General features: G+C 37.6%; 1 protein-coding gene across 1 annotated transcript in view; it reads right to left on the reverse strand.

The window, feature by feature from the left end:
• CNTNAP2 (contactin associated protein 2) overlaps positions 1–21,423 on the reverse strand; it is a 1,944,007-nt gene that overhangs the window by 337,110 nt on the left and 1,585,474 nt on the right. Inside the window, exon 15 of the mRNA XM_032304549.1 lies at positions 3,756–3,883. Coding sequence (XP_032160440.1) covers positions 3,756–3,883 — 128 coding nt within the window. The remainder of the gene's footprint in view (positions 1–3,755; positions 3,884–21,423) is intronic.

Genomic DNA, 21,423 nt, shown 5'->3' on the forward strand with positions numbered 1-21,423 from the left:
AGTGCCCAGCTGGCCTACCTCACAGCCACAGTGGGTTTCTGGCACCGACAGGGAAGAAGGCTGGAGTAACACACTTTCGCGAATGGTCTCTACACACGTGTGTTGAAAACACTTGCTTTTGTAGCGAAATTGCTGCTAATTAATTTTTTTAAGTCCCTGAATCCCTAGAGAAGATATGGGAAATCTTTAGCTCAAAAAGCTGAGAATAAAGCAATTATCTAGCACACACTTTATTTCTATAATTAATTATATTCACTATATATAATACGAACAAGATTTCTACCTCCTGAATCTGAAATATTTATTTGTATGTGGATTCGGCAGAAGGTTAGCAACTCACTGCAAGAAGGATGATTCATTTACATTTGAAAATCGCTTCTACTTACCAGTGGCTGAGCCTCTAAATAGCTCTTTTGTTTTTTCTTTGGTGAGGGTGCCTGATTTAAGAGGGGAATTTGTAACTTCACCACACTTTTTATCTTAGCTTAAGCACCCATCACTAGTCATACTTTTATTTAGATTTGAGGTTTTCATCTGAACGTGTCTTAAAAAAGAAAAAAAATCAACAACCATCACCACTACCACCAAAGCCTCAGAACACTAAACTCTAGAAGAATAAGCATTTTCAGCACTACAAGGGAAATGCAGCAGAGCCCAGTGGAACTCACTGATTTTCTTTAGCATTCGGATTATATGGGTCTATGAGTTCAGATGAGTCACAGTAAAAATGAAACTCAGCAGGCACGATGAAATCAACTGAAACCACTGAAACGGTTGGTCAGAGCCTCCAAAAATTGTTTCATTCTCCAAGACTGGGGGATAGTATGGAGACCTAATTCAAGACACAGTTTTCCAAGCTGTCATTGCTGGACTCCTCGAATAAAGAAAGACATTTTCCAACAACGGATTTGCTTTTTGGAACTGTAGCTTTGTACAGCCTTCAGTAAATGATACAAAGTCAGTTAATCTCTATAAACAACAGGCTAAGGCTACTATGACACTTTTTAAATTCTAACAATTGGAATTTGATCCCTGAAACATTCCTGCTATATTGGTGGCTGGACATGGGTGGTTGGGATAAGACCTAAATGTCTATTTTTTTTTTTTAATAACTTAAATGTAATCATCAACCAACTCAGGGAAACAACCTTGACCTTGCACAGAGAGAACTTTATATTATCTACTCTGTCTTTCCTCCTGGAGCCTCCCCCCCCCCCCCCACAGGTTACAGAAATTTGTAGTGTAAATGACATTTTAAAAGAAATTGTTTGTTCATTTGTAAGCAGAAGAGCTAATATTTTACCTTCCCCACCTCTTGGGGGGCTGTAAATATCGGAGGAAATCAAACATGTTAAAAACTGTAAAGTGATAGGACGTGGAACACTTTCTTGTTACTGTGCCCCCATCTGAACATACTTAAAGGGAAGGTAGGTGCCAAAACTGCTACTTGGCAATTCAGGTACAAGTTATGATGTTCTCAGATGCCTGCAAACTCTCTCTCTTTCTTTCTCTCTCTCTCTCCCTCAGACACAAAAGTGTTTCATATAATTGCAATTAAATATTGACTGTGCTTTTGGTTCATGTAGTATCAGGCAAAATATGGATTAAGAGTCTCTCTAAAGCTTCAGTACTGCAAAGACACTGAGTTCACACATTGCCAACGAATAAGACAGCTCTTTGCCTTATCAACGGGTCCTAAACATGTCTCTAAGAACAAGAGCCTTGGAAAAGATACGTAAATAAACATTGAGAGCTAAACTTCTATTTTCTCTTTTGAAATATAAAGTCTGACCGAAATACACCATACACACTCTTTCCTTGGGCATCAGTAGCACTAATTTCATTTTGCAAAATTTAATCTTTTATTATAAAACATTTTGTTCTCCAATACTTTTTCCTGTGCATTTCTCAAAATGGAGTTTAATGTCTTTTTCATGTATCTCAAGAATATCTAGCAAAGTGCCAGACAAATAGCAGATAAGTAATAAATTCTTCTTGAATACTGATAAATTGGTTAAAGGAAACAAGCTAAGATTAGCGATAAGCTGTTAATACACTTGTACATATACTGTTTAATGTGACTGGAATCTTCTCTTGAAGAGTGGTAACAAAAGTTTGCAGAAGTGAGATTTTTATAACTGTCCCAAATTAATCAATTACTTCATGGGGCACCCTTTCTTTAATTCATAGCTAACTCCAGAATTCAAATTAGTGAGTGAGAAATATTTTACATTTATATATTAATGAATAATTATGACATAATGAAACTGATTTTCATCAGAGCACATGAGAATCTGCCTATTTTGAGAGTGATCCTATCACACACCCATCACACAAAATATTTTTAAAAATGCACACTTATTATTATTTTATGTTAATATCTTCTTCTTAAGCAGTTGAAATCAAATTTCTTATTGCATAGTCCTACTGAGTCTGGGTTGACGAATAAAGTATTATTGTTCAATAAATGCATGATAAAGCACTTTGACCAGCCTCAATTTTCAAGGTAGCATTTTCATTTTCTCTAACTAAGAAAAATCAGCACAAACTCCATCTCTCTTTTGTATCAGGAACATTGCCTTGTTTAATTGCCAACAGCCCCAATTTGCTAAATAGTAAACACTGAAGCATGCACCATTACATTCCTTAGGACACCTCTTGGAGCCGATGCAATAATTTATTACATCGAGTAGGTCTCATTCTCCCTTGATTTATGGACGTGGTAATAATATTCTATTGCACAGAATGCTTTGCTAGGAGGAATCCGGATCCAGACACTAAAATCTTTATGGCCTCCCCAGGAGGAGTTGGGACGCAGGTGGTATTCTCATTACCACGGCCGAGAAAGCGCAGGGGCTTGCCTGAGGTCTCCCGGAAAGTCAGTTATTCAAGGAACACAATCTAGGTCTCCCGGTGCCTAGCACAGAATCACAAAAAGCACAGAACTCCCACGGGAGTTGCCCAAATCATGTGCACAGACAAGAAGAGGGGAAATGATACCCAGGATGCTCCCTGTAGAATCCCCACAGCAATCTGACACCGTTTCCCTCCGACTGCACATAAAGCACACTGAAGGGTATCAAACAACATCAAATCCTAATGGTGCCCTTCATTAGGCGGGATCATCGTTCTAACTCCCTGACCTCCCACAGTCCAAGCTAGCAGCCCCAAATTCCTCTCTGCGGTGCTGAAACCCGAAAGCAAGACGGAGTTCCAGAAACAATCCTTGGCTTACAGGGGACCATGGAGCTCTGATGATGATGAAATTTGATAGTAATAATGTCAAACTTTATATGACCATAATCCAAGTTTACAATGATACATTAAGCCATAATGCTACTATTTATATCACCATAACTCAGTTTATGGTGATATAAATAGTCATGCTAATGGCATTAACAGCAGCACTCAGTGGAACCACAGCTGTTGACTGTCGCTTGTCTGCTATTAGCATGGCTATTTATATCACCATAAACTTAGGTAGTCACACTTGTTACATATGAATATTCAAGGAAGATGGATATCCATGTTTTAAGCCCAAATCTAGGCTCCTGTCTTGGAGACTTGACAACTGTCACCCTCCTGTATGTATTAAGGTCTATCCAGCTCTCCATTTGGCTCTGTTCTCATTGCATGGTATATTTCTTCAGGAGTTATAGCAGAGCAAGTCTGTTTCCTGCCATCCTCTGATTTTCTGGGAAACACTATTTCAAACTGATAAGAAAGTGCAAGCCACAGCTTCTGGGCAAACTTACTGTCTCCTTGGCAGCGCAGGGGGCCCACGCTCAGTTTGGCTTCTGAGCCTTGCCGGTCGGTATCTCCAACTACCACCTGGCTTACTGGCAGGTGGTCTTTGTAGGATAAGAAGCCAGCGTCCTTCCTCCTGAATCACAGGGAAAAACAGAAAAGGATGAGGAGGCTAAATCAGAAACATCTCTCTTCCGATAACTGTTTCAATTGTCTGATATTGACCGCATTCCAATACATGCTCAGAGGTTCACTAAGTAGAACCACAGCCAAAGAGTTGTTCTCTCTTCCATCAGGTGGTCTCAGGGTGTATTACCCAGAAGCAGCTGTGACATCATTGTTTTCTGGAAAACAGAATGGACATCCTGATTTCCAGACAGTCCCAACTAATAGTTTGCATCCTATTCTGGAGTGGGAGTGGACTCCCACACGGCATGAAAAACACACGTCAAACGCTTGAGCACGCATGTGTTTGCTGTTGTCAGGAAATCAAAAGTTCAACGAAGTCAACCTGATCTCTTGGATCATATATGAAACAAAACTCTATTAAAAACCCCTTTGTCTCCTCAATTGCTTCAAAGCAGTTGGCTTTCTTCCTTGCTGTGCATCAGCTAGATAAGGGACACTTTTTTCCTTCCTCTTTTCTTGTTTATTTCAACAACTGAAAGAATTTATGATGAAATTTCCAACACCAAGTGTCTCTTTCCATCTAAAATGAAGAGTGAAGATTCAAGCCTGGTTTGATTTTTCTCTTGGATTCACTTTCCTGCTTATTCTATACTTATCATGTTTCAGGTCTCCTAATTCTACCCTGTACCCACCCTAAATAAAGGAAGGGGAGCATAGAAATCCAAGAGATGAGCCCAACATGACATATGGTGCAGCACAGACTTCACCTTAACTTGAGATCCCTGTCCCCTAATCCTTTTTTTTGTGCCGCTGTGGTTGAGAAATCCCCTCATTTGGGGCTGGATGAATGGGAGGCACAAATCATTATAAAGTCATTCCACAAATTTACCCTTTTGGATGATTTTTTTTTTTTTGGCACTGTGCAGTGTGAATATAAATAACAATTTTGAAATTGTACATACAAAAACTGACTTTGGATGATAGCAGAATGCGAGAGGCCATTCAATCGTCGGGTTAAAGATTTGTCTTTCACATCTCTTGGCAAATAGTTCAGAAAATTGAGGGGAACCAACTTGGAAGCCTGCCTCTAAAACGCTATGCTGTTAGGAATAGTTACTCATTCTTCCAATCTTCTCAAATGTCAGCGAACACACACTCCCTCGTGGGTCAGGATCCACGGAAAACCCAGGAAGGAGTCAGAATTCAGCCAGCGGGCCTCAAACAAGTGTATTTTTACACTCCTTTAGTATTTTCATTGCCCTTGAGCTTCCAAAATAATGTTGTTTTTTTTAAATTTGTTTATCAATTGAGAACTAAGATCATGATTCCTATTGACATTGTATCTACTGATGACCTGGCCTCAAGTACCTCATGCAATATTTTGCAAACCCAACTTCTTTTACTGGAACTTCTATCAATTAAAGCCACATTAGAGAGGAAAAAAAAAAAAAAGTCTGCCATTAAACCCGATACGTAGTGTTTCTTAAAGCAACAACAAATGAAAACACCTTTTAATGACACACTGGAGTTTGACAACCTCCTAGGAGTGATGTGTGTTCCTGTGGAATTTCAGGCTGATATTCTCCACAAGTTCATTATCACTTAGAATTACATGACTCTAGATCAGGAGTCTGTGAACTAAGTGCTAACAGCTATTCATCTCATTGCCTGTTCTCTTATGGCCCATGAGCTAAGAATGATCTTTGCATATTAAGGGGTTGGAAAAAATCCAGAGGAGAATATTTTGTGTCATGTGAAAATTACATGAAATTCAAAGTGAGTGTCCATAAATAAAGTTTTATTGAAATGTAACCTTTTTTTTTTTTTCCAACATATGGTCTATGGTGCTTTACATTGTGTTGACAGAGACCATATGGCCCTTGAAGCCTAATATATTTATTATCAGGCCATTTATAGAAGAAATCGGCCAACTCCTGCTCCTAATTGTCAGGATCCATTTTTCCTTTGGGAATTTACTGAGCCAATATTCCACAGACTATCATGGTGGACTGTCATGTAACTTGTCCTCATAGTTGAGTGTGGGTTTAGGGAAGAGACAGGGGAGTATCTCTGAGGTGGGGAAAGAAACATTTAAGCTAAAATTTATTTAACTGAACAGTAAGAAATAATTTAAACTTTGTTAATAATTGACTGACTGCACTATACGGCAAGCAGTCATGTATCAGGATGCTCAACACCCACGCCAGTACTTGCTATTATTCTTTCATTTATGATGAGTGAGAAAGTAACCACTTTATAACAAAATTTGTGCTAATGTAAGAGCAATCTGAAAACATATATTTGGGAATATCCCAATCATTATGTGATCTTCTTGATGACACTGGATGTGTGTAACCTTTTAATAATTTACACATCTACACAGGTTAACAATTTAGAGACACAACTTTTAAATCTTTGTAATAATATCATATATGAAGAGTTCCTTTTAGATACAATTAGATCTCCTGAAATGTTGAAGTTATTTTTAAGTTGTGAGTTCAAAGAGAACCATAATGTTTTATTCTCATGCATCCCCTACTTCAACTATACCCTAAAAGAGAGGTCTAGAGCTACCTCATCCCCAAATTAATTGCTGTTTTTAATGGCATATTGGAGTTTACCAAAGGCTTCAGATCAGCAAATAGTTGTAACACTCAAATATTCCTTACCAAGCCAAGACAAAAGGAAAAAAAAAAGATCAGATGAGAAAAATAGAGCCCCCCCCATTCATTTTTGAGCAGAGATCTACATAGGACTCTAGAGATTTTAAAGTCACAAACAGCTGTGTGTGAAAATCACAAGGCAGTGAACTCTGATAGAAACAAATAGGTTGTGAAAACAAATTCAGAGATGGCAATGAAGTGGTGTGACTAGCACAGAGTTTCTGATGTCTTTATAGCACAGCCCACTTCCCTGTCTTTTTAAAAGTTTTTATTTAAATGCCACTTAGTTAACATACTATGTCATATTGGTTTTAGGTATGCAATATAGTAAGTCAACAGTTCTATACATTGCCCTGTGCTCATTGCAATAACTGCACTCTTTAATCCCCGTCACTTAGCTCACCCATTCCTCTACCCGTCTCTTCCTCTATGGTAACCATGAATTTATTCTCTATAATTAAGAGTCTGTATCTTGTTTTGTCTTTCTTTTACTCTATCTCTCCCTCTGATTTTTTCCCTTTGCTTGTATTGTTTCTTAAATTACACATATAAATAAAATCATTTGGTATTTGTGTTTCTCTGACTGAGAATAATTTTTTCGTTTAGCATTATACAATCTGGCTTCATCCATGTCTTTGCAAATGGCAAGATTTCATTCTTTCTTATGGCTAAATAAGATTTCACTATATAAATATATATCACTTCTTTATCCATTCATCAGTTGATGGATCTTTATTTATATATATATTTATATATAAACATATCTTTATATATATATACATATATATAAGATATGTACATGTCTTATATACATATCTTATATATACATATATATAAGATATGTTTATATATAAACATATCTTTATATATAAATATATATCACTTCTTTATCCATTCATCAGTTGATGGCTGTTTCCATAATTTGGCTATTATAGATAATGCTGCTATAAACATCAGGGTGCATGTATCCCTTTGAATTAGTGTTCTTGTATTCTTTGGTTAAATACCTCATAGTGCAATTGCTGGATTGTAGGGCAGTTCTATGTTTAACTTTTTGATACTGTTTTCCAGAGTGGTGGCACCAGCTTGCATTCCCAGCCACAGTGCAAGAGAGTTCCCTTTTTCCATATACTCACCAACACCTGTGGTTTCTTGTGTTGTTGATTTTAGCCATTCTGACAGGTGTTAGGTGATATCTCATTGTACTTTTGATTTGTATGTCCCCGATGATCAGTGATGTTGAGCATTTTTTCATGTCTGTTGGTTATCTGCATGTCTTCTTTGGGAAAACATCTATCCATGTCTTCTGCCCATTTTTAAATTGGATTATTCATTCTTGGGGTGTTTAGTTTTATAAGTTCTTTATATATTTTGGATACCACTCCTTTAGCAGATATGTCATTTGCCCTCCCATTCCATAGGCTTTTAGTTTTGTTGATTGTTTCCTTCACTATGCAGAAGCCTTTTATTTTGATGAAATCTCAATAGTTTATTTTTATTTTTTATTTTTAAATTTTTTTTTATTTTTGCTTTTGTTTCCCTTGCCTCAGGAGAGACATATCTAGAAAGAAGTTGCTATGGCTGATATCAAAGAGGTTACTGCCTGTGTTCTCCTCTGGGATCTTGATGGTTTCAGGTCTCACATTTAGTTTATTTTTGTGTATGGTATAAGGAAGTGGTCCAGTTTCATTCTTTTGTGTGTAGCTGTGCAGTTTTCCCAATATCATTTGTTGAAGAGACTGTCTTTTTCTCATTGCATTTTCTTGCCACTTCTGTCCAAGATATAATTGACCATATAGTTGTGGGCTCATTTCTGAGTTTCCTATTCTGTTCTATTGATCTCTGTGTCTATTTTTGTGCTAGTACCATACTGTTTTGATCACTACAGCTTTGTAATATACATTGAAGTCCAGAACTGTGATGCTTCTAGCCTGGCTTTTCTGATTTAAGGCTGCTTTGGCTATTCAGAGTCTTCTGTGGTTCCACACAAATTTTATGATTGTTCTACCTCTGTAAAAAAATGCTGGTGGTATTTTGATAGGGATTACATTAAATCTGTAGATTGCTTTGGGTAGTAGAGATATTTTAACAATATTTTTTCTTACAATCTGTGAGCATGGGACGTTTTTCCTTGTGTATTGTCTTCAGTTGTTTTCATCAGTGTTTCATGGTGTCAGAGCACAGATCCTTCACCTCTCTGGTTAGGTTTATACCTAAGTATCTTACTGGTTTTGGTGCAACTGCAAATGGAATTGATTCCTTAATTTCTTTCTGCTGCTTCATTTTAGTGTATAAAAATGCAACAGATTTTGGAATGTTGATTTTGTAACCTGCAACTTTACTGAATTTGTTTATCAGGTCTGGCAGTTTTTGGGTGGAGTCTTTGGGTTTTCTATACAGAGTGTCAACATCATCTGCATACAATGAAAGTTTTAATTCTTACTTACCAATTCGGAGGCATTTTATTTCTTTTTGTTGTCTGACTGCTGTGGCTAGGACTTCCAGTACCTTGTTGAATATAAGTGGTGAGAGGGGATATCCTTGTCTTTTTTCCGACCACAGAGTAAAAACTCTGTTTTTTCCCATTGAGGATGATATTAGCTGTGGGTTTTTCACATACGGTCTTTGTGATGCTGAGGTTATGTTCTCTCTAAACCTACTTTGTTGAGGGTTTTTATCATGCATGGATCAAATGCTTTTTCTTCATCTACTGAAATGGTCATATGGTTCTTATCCTTTCTTTCATTAATGTGGTGTATCACATTGATTGATTTGCAAATATTGAACCACCCCTACAGCCCAGGAGTAAATCCCACTTGATTATAGTGAATGACTTTTTTTAATGTGTGGTTGGATTTGGTCTGCTAGTATTTTATTAGGAATTTCTGCATCCATCTTCATCAGGACTTGACCTGTAGTTCTCTTTTTTAGTGGAGTCTTTATCTAGTTTTGGTATCAGGGTAATGCTGGACTCATAGAATGAATTTGGAAGTTTTACTTCCTTTTCTATTTTTTGGAATAATTTGAGAAGAAAATAGTATTAACTCTTCTTTAAATATTTGGTAGAACTCCCCCGTGAAGCCATCTGACATTGGACTTCTGTTTGTTGCGAGAGTTTTGATTACTGATTCAATTTCTTTGCTGGTTATTGGTCTGTTCAAGATTTCTATTTCTTCCTGTTTCAGCGTTGGTAGTTCACATGTTTCTAGGAATTGATCCATTTCCTCCAGGTTGTCCAATTTGTTGGCATATAGTTTTTCATAATATTCTTTTATAATTGTATTTCTGTGGTGTTGGCTGTTATTTCTCTTCTCTCATTTGTGATTTTATTGGGATCCTCTCTCTCATTCTTTATCCCTCCCTCTCTCTCTCTCTCTCTCTCTCTTTTTTTTTTTTTTTTTGAAAATTCTGGATAGAGACTTATCAATTTAATTGATTTTCTTCAAAGAACCAGCTCCTGGTTTCACTGATCTGTTCTATTGTTTTGTTTTTGTTTTTGTTTTAAGTTTCTATATCATTTGTTTCTGTTCTAATCTTTATAATTTCCTTCATTCTGCTGGCTTTAGCTTCATTTGTTGTTCTTTTTCTAGCTTCTTTATGTGTACGGTTATATTGTTTATTTGAAAATGTTCTTGCTTCTTGAGATAGGCCTGTATTGCTGTATGCTCTTCTCTCAGGACCACTTTCGCAGCTTTCCAAAGGTTTTGGGCTATGGTGTTTTCATCTTCTCTTCTTTCCACGTATTTTTTATTTCTTCTTTTATGTCCTGGTTGACCTATTCATAGTTTAGTAGCATGTAGTTTAAACTCTATGTATTCATGGTCTTTCCAAATTTCTTCTTGTGGCTGACATCTAGTTTCATAGTTTCGTGGTCAGAAAAGGTGCATGGATGATTTCAATCTTTTTGTATTCCTTGAGGCCTCATTTGTGACCTTATAGGTGAGCTCTTCTGGAGAAAGCCTCATGTGCATTTCAAAAGAATTTATATTCTACTGTCTTAGGAAGCACAACACACTTTCAAAAAAGACATGTAGGCGAAAAGACATAAACTGAGATCTGGGAAGGGACCCATGAACACACTTGTAAGACTGCTGTCTTAGCACCTGTATGAAAATTATTTAGCAAGCAAATCAAGCTTTCATTGAAAGTTAAGATCTTTACAGATGGAGGTCAATCTAATTTAGGGAGATATTCAGTAACTATTTATCATGTCAGCATAATCTAATTATATCTGTTACTGTGCTTGTACATTAGAAAAATTCTATCATCCATTTTAAATAGGGCCTGAACTCAAGACTCTTGCATAACATTTCTATCAGCTTTCTTATTACAATAAAACTTGATTCTATGGATTTTCCTTCTCTAAGCTGGCCTTACTGTTATTCTGCTTCAGTACTATTTTCCTGAAGAATTCTGTTTGTTCTTCTCTTGCCTTCTGTTCTTAACCTACTGAGAGAGCAAAGAAGCCTCTACGCAGTTTGGCCTTGCCGTTAGCTCAGTGGAAAAAAAAAAATATATATATATAGAGAGAGACCCGAAGAAAAACAGACATCCCAAACTTTTGCAATTGTGAGCAACTGTAACAATAAAAGTTACCATGCTATGAATTTGTGCTATAATTTTAGCAGAGAAGAATTTCTCCTTTGTGAAGTTTTAGAACTATTTGTCTACTTAAAAACAACAACCACTACCAGAATTACAGTCAGTGAGCTTTATGCATTTCCATCACAGCACCACCAAAGCTAGAAATTTCTGAAAGAATCCAGGAAAGTCAAAGTTTTAGCTATAAACTTTTAGCTTACAAAGAGGCATAGAAATGGGACATAAAGGCACAAGATAGTGCTTAGCATTATCGCCAGAGAAAAATGTCATTAAAACTAGACTGAGATGACATATCCCTCTTACCAGAGTAGCTATAATAATATAAATAGGCAATAACAAGTTTTGATGAGGATTGGAAGAAGCTGAAATAATCACACATTGCTGGTGGCATCATAAAGTGGCACAGTTGCTTTTAACTATACTTCAGCAGTTTTTTAAAAGTTAAGCATGGTCGGCCTGGGTCGGTCAGTCGGTTAAGCAGCTGGCTCTTGATTTCAGCTCAAGTCATGACCTTGGGGTCATGGGATCAAGCGAGCCCTGTGTCAGGCTCTACGCTCAGTAGGGAGTCTGCTCGAAATTCTTTCTCTCCCTTGCCCTCTGCCTCTCCCCTTGTGCTCTCTCAAATAAATAAATAAAAATTTTTAAAAAGTTAAGCACAGATTTACCAAATGATCTGATAATTCCATTCGTGGACATCTACTCAAGAGCAATGAAAGCTGATGGTCACACAGGGAATTGTAGGTAGCTGTTCATAGCAGCTTTATTTATAATACCCCAAAGTGGAAACAACTCAAATGTCTACCAGCTTGTGAATGGATAAACAAAGTGTAGTGTATCCATATCCATATCCATAACTGCTGAACATTATTCAGCAGTAAGGAAAGTGAAATGGGCAAAATGAAATAAGCAAAATGAATAAACCTCAAAAACATCGTGCTGGGGCACCTGGGTGGCTCAGTTGGTTAAGCGACTGCCTTCAGCTCAGGTCATGATCCTGGAGTCTGAGGATTTAGTCCCACATTGGGCTCCCAGCCCCATGGGGAGTCTGCTTCTCCTTCTGACCTTCTCCCCTCTCATGCTCTCTCTCACTGTCTCTCTCTCTCTCTCAAATACATAAATAAAATCTAAACAAAACGATATATCATGCTAAGTGATATCATGCTGTGTCTAAACCAGACACAGAAGACCACATATTCTAAAATTTCATTTATACGAAATGTCCAGACAAGGCAAAGCTATCGAGACAGCAACTAGATTAGTGGTTGCATGGGGTTGGGCATGGGAAGAAGGATTTATGATAAACAGAAATCTTATAGGGGTAATGAACATGTCTTAAATTGGGACTGAGGTGATTTCTTTGACACAGCTCGGTGAATTTACTAAAATTCCTTGAATCACATTCTTAAAATAGGTGAATTTTACAGTATGTAAATTACCTTTCAATAGTCATGTTAAAAAAAAAAAAGACTGTAGACAGTCATAAACACCAGCTTTCAATGGGAAAAACATTTCCTTTCTACACATGTCACTGGAAGTGCTAGCATGTGGAATTATGAAATGGTCCATTTTCTGGCCTTGTGACTATGTACCTGGGGCTACAGAATCACTGACTCCCTTTTCTTATGGTCCTTACCCTGTATCAATGTTTACATAGTCCACCTACCTTGCTTTCTAAGTAGGATCTCAGAACACTTGCTTGGATACCCTATTCAGTCTGTTCTCACCTTTGACTTCTATAAGCATTCTTTAACAGGAGATGAGATTTTAAAATGGTGCAGGACACTCCACCAATTTTACCCATGTCCAAGTCTCATCCTCATTCTTTATTTAACATTTGTACCCTTTACCCCAGCTTGTTATGCCTGTCACCTTCCCAGACTATCTTTAAAATAGGAACTGAGGGGAAGAGAAAGATGGTGAAGAAGTAGAAGACCTAATTTTTGCCTGGTCCCAGGAATTCAGCTAGCTAGTTATCAAACAGTTCTGAATGCCTATGAGAGAGAGAGATGAGAAGAAGAGCAACAACTCTAGGAACAGAAAAGCGACCACTTTCTAGAAGGTAGGATGTGCAGAGAAGTGAATCTGAGGCAATACACAGGACGACAGACCACAGTGGGAGGGGGCAGCTCCCGGCAAGCAGTAGGGCAGTGAGCACAAAATCGGATATTTAGAAGCCTGCTCTACTGAGGAACGTTGCTCCAGAGGCTAAGTAGGGGATGGAGCTCTCATGGAGTCAGTGTGGTCTCAGGACTCTTGGGGACACAAAAAGACCAGGGGTGTCTGAGTATGGCAGAGTTCCCAAGTATCCGAGTGGGAAGGCCAGCTGCAGAGACGGAGCTGAGCACTGGACTCTCAATTGGGGGTTACCTTAAACTGTGATCTGAGGCACAGTCAGACCATTGCTTTTTGAACAGGGACCCCACAAATGGCAGATCCTGGGGAGACCACCTTCTTCCTCCTCTGGGAGGAGTGGCATGGGAGCGTGCAACAGGAATCTGCTGGGTTTGAAGACTCCAAACGGGGCTGTGCATCAGAGAGAAAGACTTGGTCACAGGCCAGGTGAGCTCAGAGCGCAGCTGCAGACCAGGGAGATGGGAAGGATGGACTGATTTTCTCTGAGGGGGCACTGAGGAGTGGGGCACTGAGCTCTCAGCTCCTCCTGGTGGGAGACTAGGAGGCCACCAATTATCATTCCCATCCTCCGAAGCAGTATGGAAAAGTGGTCAGGGAACAAAAGCTCCTGAGACTGAACCCAAGCAGAATGCTTAGCCCGGCCCCTGGCAAGGGCGGTGCAATTCCGCCTGGGGCAAAGACATTTGAGAATCACTGCCACAGGTCCCTCCCCCAGAAGTTCAACAAGAACATCCAGCCAAGACCAATTTCATGATCAATGAAAACTGCGGAACTCCAGAGCTAGGGGATAGCAACACGTAGCATTTATGGCTCTTACCCCACGATTCTTTAGTTTTTCACAAAATTAAATTTTTTTAATTTTATTTTTTTCTTATTCTATTTTTAAAAATTTTTCCCTCTTTCCTATTTTAACTTTTTTCTTTTAAAAAATTTGGATATACTCTTTAGAATAGACCTTCTTATAAATCTTTTTTTTTTTAAGATTTTTTTTTTTATTTGACAGACAGAGATCACAAGTAGGCAGAGAAGCAGGCAGAGAGAAACGGGGAAGCAGGCTCCCCACTGAGCAGAGAGCCCAATGCAGGACTTGACCCCAGGACCCTGGGATAAGACCTGAGCCAAAGGCAGAGGATTTAACCCACTGAGCCACCCAGGTGCCCCCTATTTTAACCGTTTTAAACTATTTTATCTTATCAATACCTTTTAAGAAAATCTTTAATTTTCATTGTTACAGTCATAGTCTATCCCTTCATTGTATTTTACCTTATTTCTTGTATACATATAGATTTTTCTTTCTTTAAAATTTTGGGATACAGTTTCTTCTAACAGATCAAAATATACCCTAAATCTAGCACATGGCTTTGTTCTAGTCTCCAGCCTGATCACATTCTTTCCTCTATTTTATTTTTTCAACCAACATCTTTATCGTATCAATTCCTTTTTTAGAATATTTTAAAATTTTCACCTTTACAGTCATATTCCATCCCTTCATCATGTTTACCCTTATTTTGTATATATGTAAGTTTTTCTTTCTTTAAAATTTTGGGAAGCAGTTTCTTCTAACAGACCAAAATACACCCAAAATCAATCTCTCTCACTATATATATTTCTTCTCTCTCTTTTTAATCTCCTTTCTTCTCCCCCCAGTTTCTGCTCTCTTCCAGTTTGGTTAGTGTATATTTTTCTGTGGTCGTTGCTACTCTTTTAGTATTTTGTTCTCTCATTCATCTTTCTTATCTGGATAAAATGACAAGGCAGGAAAACTCAACTCAAAACAAACAAACAAAACAAACAAATAAACAAACAAAACAAAAACAAGAGGTAGTACCGAAGGCCAGGGATGTAATCAATATGGACATTAGTAAGATGTCAGAACTAGAGTTCAGAATGACAATTATCAAGGTGCCTAATGGGCTCAAAAAAAAAATATGGAAGATACCAGAGCGTCCCTTTCTGGAGAAATAAAAAAATAAAATCCCTTTCTGGAGAAATAAAAGAACTAAAATCTAAACAAGTAGAAGTTTAAAAAAAAACTATTAATGAGGTGCAATAAAAAATGGAGGCTCTTACTGCTACAATAAATGAGACAAAAGAGAGAATTAGTGATATAGAAGACCAAATGATGCAGAATAAAGAAGCTGAGAAAAAAAGAGATAAATAACTACTGGACCACAAGGGGAGAATTAGAAAGATAACTGATACCATAAGAAAAAACAATATTAGAATAATTGGAATCCCAGAAGACGAAGAAAGAGAGGGCCAGAAGGTATATTGGAGCAAATTATACTAGAGAATTTCCCTAACATGGCAAAGGTAATAAGCATCAAAATCCAGGAGGTACAGAGAAATCCCCTCAAAATCAATAAAAATAGGTCCATACCCCATCATCTAATAGTAAAACTTACAAGTCTTATTGACAAAGAGAAAAACCTGAAAGCAGCTTGGAACAAGAGGTCTGTAACATACAATAGTAGAAATAGTATATTGGCAGCAGACCAATCCACAGAGACATGAAAGGCCAGAAAGGACTGGCATGATATATTTAGAGCACTAAATGAGAAAAATATGCAGCCAAGAATACTATATCCAGCTAGGCTGTCATTGAAAATAGAAGGAGAGATAAAAAGCTTCCAGGACAAACAAAACCTAAAAGAATTTGCAAACACCAACCAGTCCTACAGGAAATATTGAAAGGGGTCCTCTAAGCAAAGAGAGAGCCTAGAAGTAATAGACCAGAAAGGAACAGAGACAATATACAGTAAGAGTCACCTTACAGGCAATACAATGTCACTAAGCTCATATATTTCAATAGTCACACCCGAATGTAAATGGATTAAATGCCCTAATCAAAAGACACAGGGTATCAGAATGGCTAAAAAACAAACAAACAAACAAACAAACAAAAACAAGACTCATTGATATGCTATCTACAAGAAACTCATTTTAGACCCCAAGACACTGCCAGACTTAAAGTGAGGGAGTGGAAAACAATTTACCATGCTAATTGACATCAAAAGAAAGCTGGGGTGGAAATTATTACATCAGATAAATTAGATTTTAAGCCAAAGACTACAATAAGAAATGAGGAAGGACACCATAACCTACTTAAAGGGTCTGTCCAACAAGAAGATCTAACAATTTTAAATATCTATGCCCCTAACAAGGGAGCAGCCAATTATATAAACCAATTAATAACAAAATCAAAGAAACATATTGACAATAATACAATAATAGTAGGGGACTTTAACACCCCCTCACTAAAATGGACAGATCATCTAAGCAAAAGATCAACAAGGAAATCAAGGCTCTAAATGACACAGTGGACCAGATGGTCATCAAAGATGTATTCAGAACATTCCATTGCAAGGCAACAGAATAGACATTCTTCTCTAGTGAACATGGAACATTCTCCAGAATAGATCATATCCTGAGTCACAAATCAGGTCTCAACCAGTACCAAAAGACTGGGATCATTCTCTGCCTATTTTCAGACCATAATGCTCTGAAACTAGAACTCAACCACAAGAGGAAAGTTGGAAAGAATCCAAATACATGGAGACTAAAGAGCATCCTTCTAAAAAAATGAATGGGTCAACCAGGAAATTAAAGAAGAATTTTTAAAAATTCATGGAACCAAATGAAAATGAAAACACAACGGTTCATAATCTTTGGGATGCAGCAAAGGTGGTCTTACGGGGAAAGTATATAGTGATACAAGCCTTTCTCAAGAAAAAAGAAAGGTCTCAAGTACACAACCTAACCCTAAACCTAAAGAAGCAAAGAAAGCCTAAACCAAGCAGGAGAACAGAAATAATAAAAATCAGAGCAGAAATCAATGAAATAGAAACCAAAAGAACATGGGGCACCTGGGTGGCTCAGTGGGTTGAGCCTCTGCCTTCGGCTCAGGTCATGGTCTCAGGGTTCAGGGATCGAGTCCCGCATTGGGCTCTCTGCTCGGCGGGGAGCCTGCTTCTCTCTCTCTGCCTACCTCTCTGCCTACTTGTGATCTCTCTCTGTCTGTCAAAGTAAATAAATAGAATCTTAAAAAAAAAAAGAAGAAGAAGAAGAAACCAAAAGAACAGTAGAACAAACCAACAAAACTAGGAGCTTGTCCTTTGAAAGAATTAATAAGATTGATAAATCCCTGGTCAGACTTATCAAAAAGAGAGAGAGAGAGAAGGGACAAAAATTAATAAAATCATGAATGAAAAAGGAGAGATCACAACCAACAACAAAGAAATACAATTATATGAACATATTATAAGCAACTATATGACAGCAAATTTGAGATTTTACAATCTGGAAGAAATGGATGCACTCCTACAGACATATATAAACTATCAAAACTGAACCAGGAAAAATAGAAAACCTGAGCAGACCCATAACCAGTAAGGAAATTGAAGAAGTCATCAAAAATCTCCCAACAAACAAGACCCCAGGGGCAGACAGCTTCCCAGGGGAATTCTACCAAACATTTAAAGAAGAATTAATATCTATTCTCCTGAAACTGTTCCAAAAAATAGAAATGGACGGAAAACTTCCAAACTCATTTTATGAGGCCACCATTACCTTGATCCCAAAACCAGATAAAGATCCCATTAAAAAGGAGAATTACAGACCAATATCTTTGATGAACATGGATGCAAAAATTCTCACCAAAATACTAGCCAATAGGATCCAACAGTACATTAAAAAGATTATTCACATGGCCAACTGGGATTTACTCCTGGGTTGCAAATTTGGTTCAATATCTACAAATCAATCAATGTGATACAATACAGTAATAAAAGAAAGAACAAGAACCATATGATACTCTCAATAGATGCTGAAAAAGATTTGACAAAGTGCAGCATCCTTTCTTCATCAAAACTCTTCACAGTGTAGGGCTAGAGGGTACATAAAAGCCATCTTTGAAAAACCCACAGCGAATATCATTCTCCATGGGGAACGCAACAGGGCTGTCCACTATCACCTCTGCTATTTAACATAGTACTAGAAGTCCTAGCCTCAGCAATCAGACAACAAAAAGAAATAAAAGCCATCTGAATCAGCAAAGAAGAAGTCAAACTCTTACTCTTTGCAGATGATATGATACTTTATGTGGAAAACCCAAAAGATTCCACTCCAAAACTGCTAGAACTCATTCAGGAATTCAGTAAGTGTCAGGATATAAAATCAATGCAGAAAACTCAGTTGCATTTATATATACCAATAGCAAGACAGAAGAAAGAGAAATTAAGGAGTTGATCCCTGTAATCATCAAGACAGTATGGTACTAGAATAAAAACAGACATATAGATCAAAAGAACAGAACAGAGAGCCCAGAAATGGACCCTCAACTCTATAGTCAACTAATCTTTGACAAAGCAGGAAAGAATGTCCAATGGAAAAAAGACAGTCTGTTCAACAAATGGTGTTGGGAAAGTTGGACAGCCACATGCAGAAGAAACTGGACCATTTCCTCACACCACACATAAAAATAGACTCCAAATGGATGAAAAAAACTCAATGTGAGACACAAATCCATCAAAATCCTTGAGGAGAACACAGGCAGCAACCTCTTCAACCTCAGCCACAGCAAATTCTTCCTAGAAACATCACCAAATGCAAGGGAAGCAAGGGCAAAAATGAACTATTGGGACTTCACCAAGATCAAAAGGTTTTGCATAGCAAAGGAAACAGTCAAGAAAACCAAAAGACAACCGATAGAATGGGAGAAGATATTCACAAGTGACATATCTGATAAAAGGCTAGTATTTAAAATCTATAAAGAGCTTATCAAACTCAGCACCCAAAGAACAGAGTCCAATCAAAGAAATGGGCAGAAGACATGAACAGACATTTCTGCAAAGAAGACATCCAGATGTCCAACAGACACATGAAAAAGTGCTCCACATCACTCAGCATCAGGTAAATACAAATCAAAACTACAGTGAGGTACCACCTCACACCAGTCAGAATGGCTAAAATTAATGTCAAGAACTGACAGGTGTTGTCAAGAATGTAGAGAAAGGGGAATGCAAGCTGGTGCAATCACTCTGGAAAATAGAGTTACTCTATGACCTAGCAATTGCACCACTGGGTGTTTGTTCTAAAGATACAAATGTAGTGATCTGAAGGGGCATGTGCACCCCAATGTTTATAGCATCAATGTCCACAATAGCCAAACTACGGAAAGAACCTAGATGACCATAACAGAAGAATGAATTATGTGGTATAGATATACAATGGAATACTATGCAGCTATCCAAAAAACCAAAATCTTGCCATTTATGATGATGTGGATGGAATTAGAGGGTATTATACTGAGTGAAATAAGTGAATCAGAGAAAGACAATTATCATATGATTTCTCTGATATGAGGAATTTGAGAGGCAGGGTGGGGAGGCCATGAGAGAAAGGGAGGGGAAAAAAATGGACAGGGGAGGGAGAGAAACCATAAGAGATTCTTAATCTCAGGTAACAAACTGAGGGTTCCTGCAGAGGGGGGGATAAGGTGGCTGGGTTATGGACATGGGGGAGGGTATGTGCTATGGGGAGTGCTGTGACTTGTAAGTAAGACTCACGATTAATCATGAGTAAAACTTATGATTCACAGACCTGTTCCCCTGAAGCAAATAATACATTGTATGTTAAAAAAATAAGATAAATAAAATAAAATAAAATAAAATAAAATAATATAGTAACTGTACCTCATTCCTCAAAAATCAAATGTCCTTGGTTTTTCAGGACATACCTAACACTGGAGTTCTGTTTACCCATCACCATTTGCAGTGGTAATATCCTGGAAATGCCATTACTTTTTAGCATATCTTCATCTCAAGGACTATTTCTAAACTATTTTTAATATTCTGTGCGATTTTTGGTTCAAAAAAATATGTCCACATTACCTGTAAGTTTTTGTTATCTTTCCCTCCTTTCTGCCTCTTAATAGTTATCTCTAGACACATACTTCTTTCTTAGTAAGTATTGAGAAAAAGTAGGTCAAAAGGTAAAACCCTACAAGAATTTTACTGAATTTTTCTGGGAAGTTAATATTCTTCTAATAAGTTCCACTAAAAATGTTAGATTCATTAGTAGTTGTTTTTATCAAAAAACCTTTGCATTCTTAGTCTTTCCATCTTTTGAGTCAAAAAGCACATAAATAACTTATGGTTGTATCACTGAAAAATATTTACAGTGTTTTGACCATGGATCATCTCATTTAATCCTTGTAACTCTGGAAGTACAAGGAAATAGGGATATGCATACAGTTGAGCCTGACAAATTTTACTCCCAAAGAACTCTTCAGGAACACATCCAATACCTAAAGTGACTCTACCCAGGAATGAGATGGTTCTTCAGGGTATAATGCCAAATGCTACCCTACTGTGTATTAGTTCATACCTAATGTACATGAGAAATATGGGAAACAAATAAACTTAAGTCAAGGCCAGTTCTAGTTAAAACATTTTTTTTTAATGAAATGGAAATTTTTATCCTTTGTCTTTTCTTTTTGACATCAACTCTGCCTTTCAAAATTTTCTCTGCCTGGGGATGTACCCCACTGCCTTTCCCTTAACAAGAAACTCTTGCCCCCATTATCCCTCTATCCTGGCCCCTATTAACACCTGCTTCCAGGGAATAATGTGACAAACCACTGTTTCAATTTATTTTTCATAGAATCCATGGAATGGGACAAAGGCCTACTTCCAGAAAGCAGATCTCTATGAATTGTGGAGGCTGGACTGGGGAGATGGAGGAAATGACTGCAGGGAGGTGAGGTGATTACATGTCCTTAGAAGGACAGCCCTACTGTCAGCGTGGAGCAGGTCTGTCCGTTCTTTTATGTTCCTTTACAAAAATCATGACCAAAAGCCAATGCCTTTGTTTATAGAACACACGGGGGCTATCTCAGCATGGCTGTATCATCAGATGCTGAAATAAACAACCAAGTCTGATACATAGAAAGTAGAACTTTTAAAATTCTTCTAATGGTGTCCTCAGTCACTATTGACTATTGAGCTTTCCTCAACGGATGAAAGGTAGTGTTCTCTACAAAGCAATTAGAGTAATTAAGAAAACAACCATCACAATTAGATCTTTAGAATCCATGTCTATGTCCCCTATGAAATGAAAGTAATTACAGATTCAATTACTCCTGTTCAGT

The sequence above is a fragment of the Mustela erminea genome, chromosome 11 (assembly GCF_009829155.1).
Source record: "Mustela erminea isolate mMusErm1 chromosome 11, mMusErm1.Pri, whole genome shotgun sequence".
In the NCBI taxonomy this organism is placed as follows: domain Eukaryota; kingdom Metazoa; phylum Chordata; class Mammalia; order Carnivora; family Mustelidae; genus Mustela; species Mustela erminea.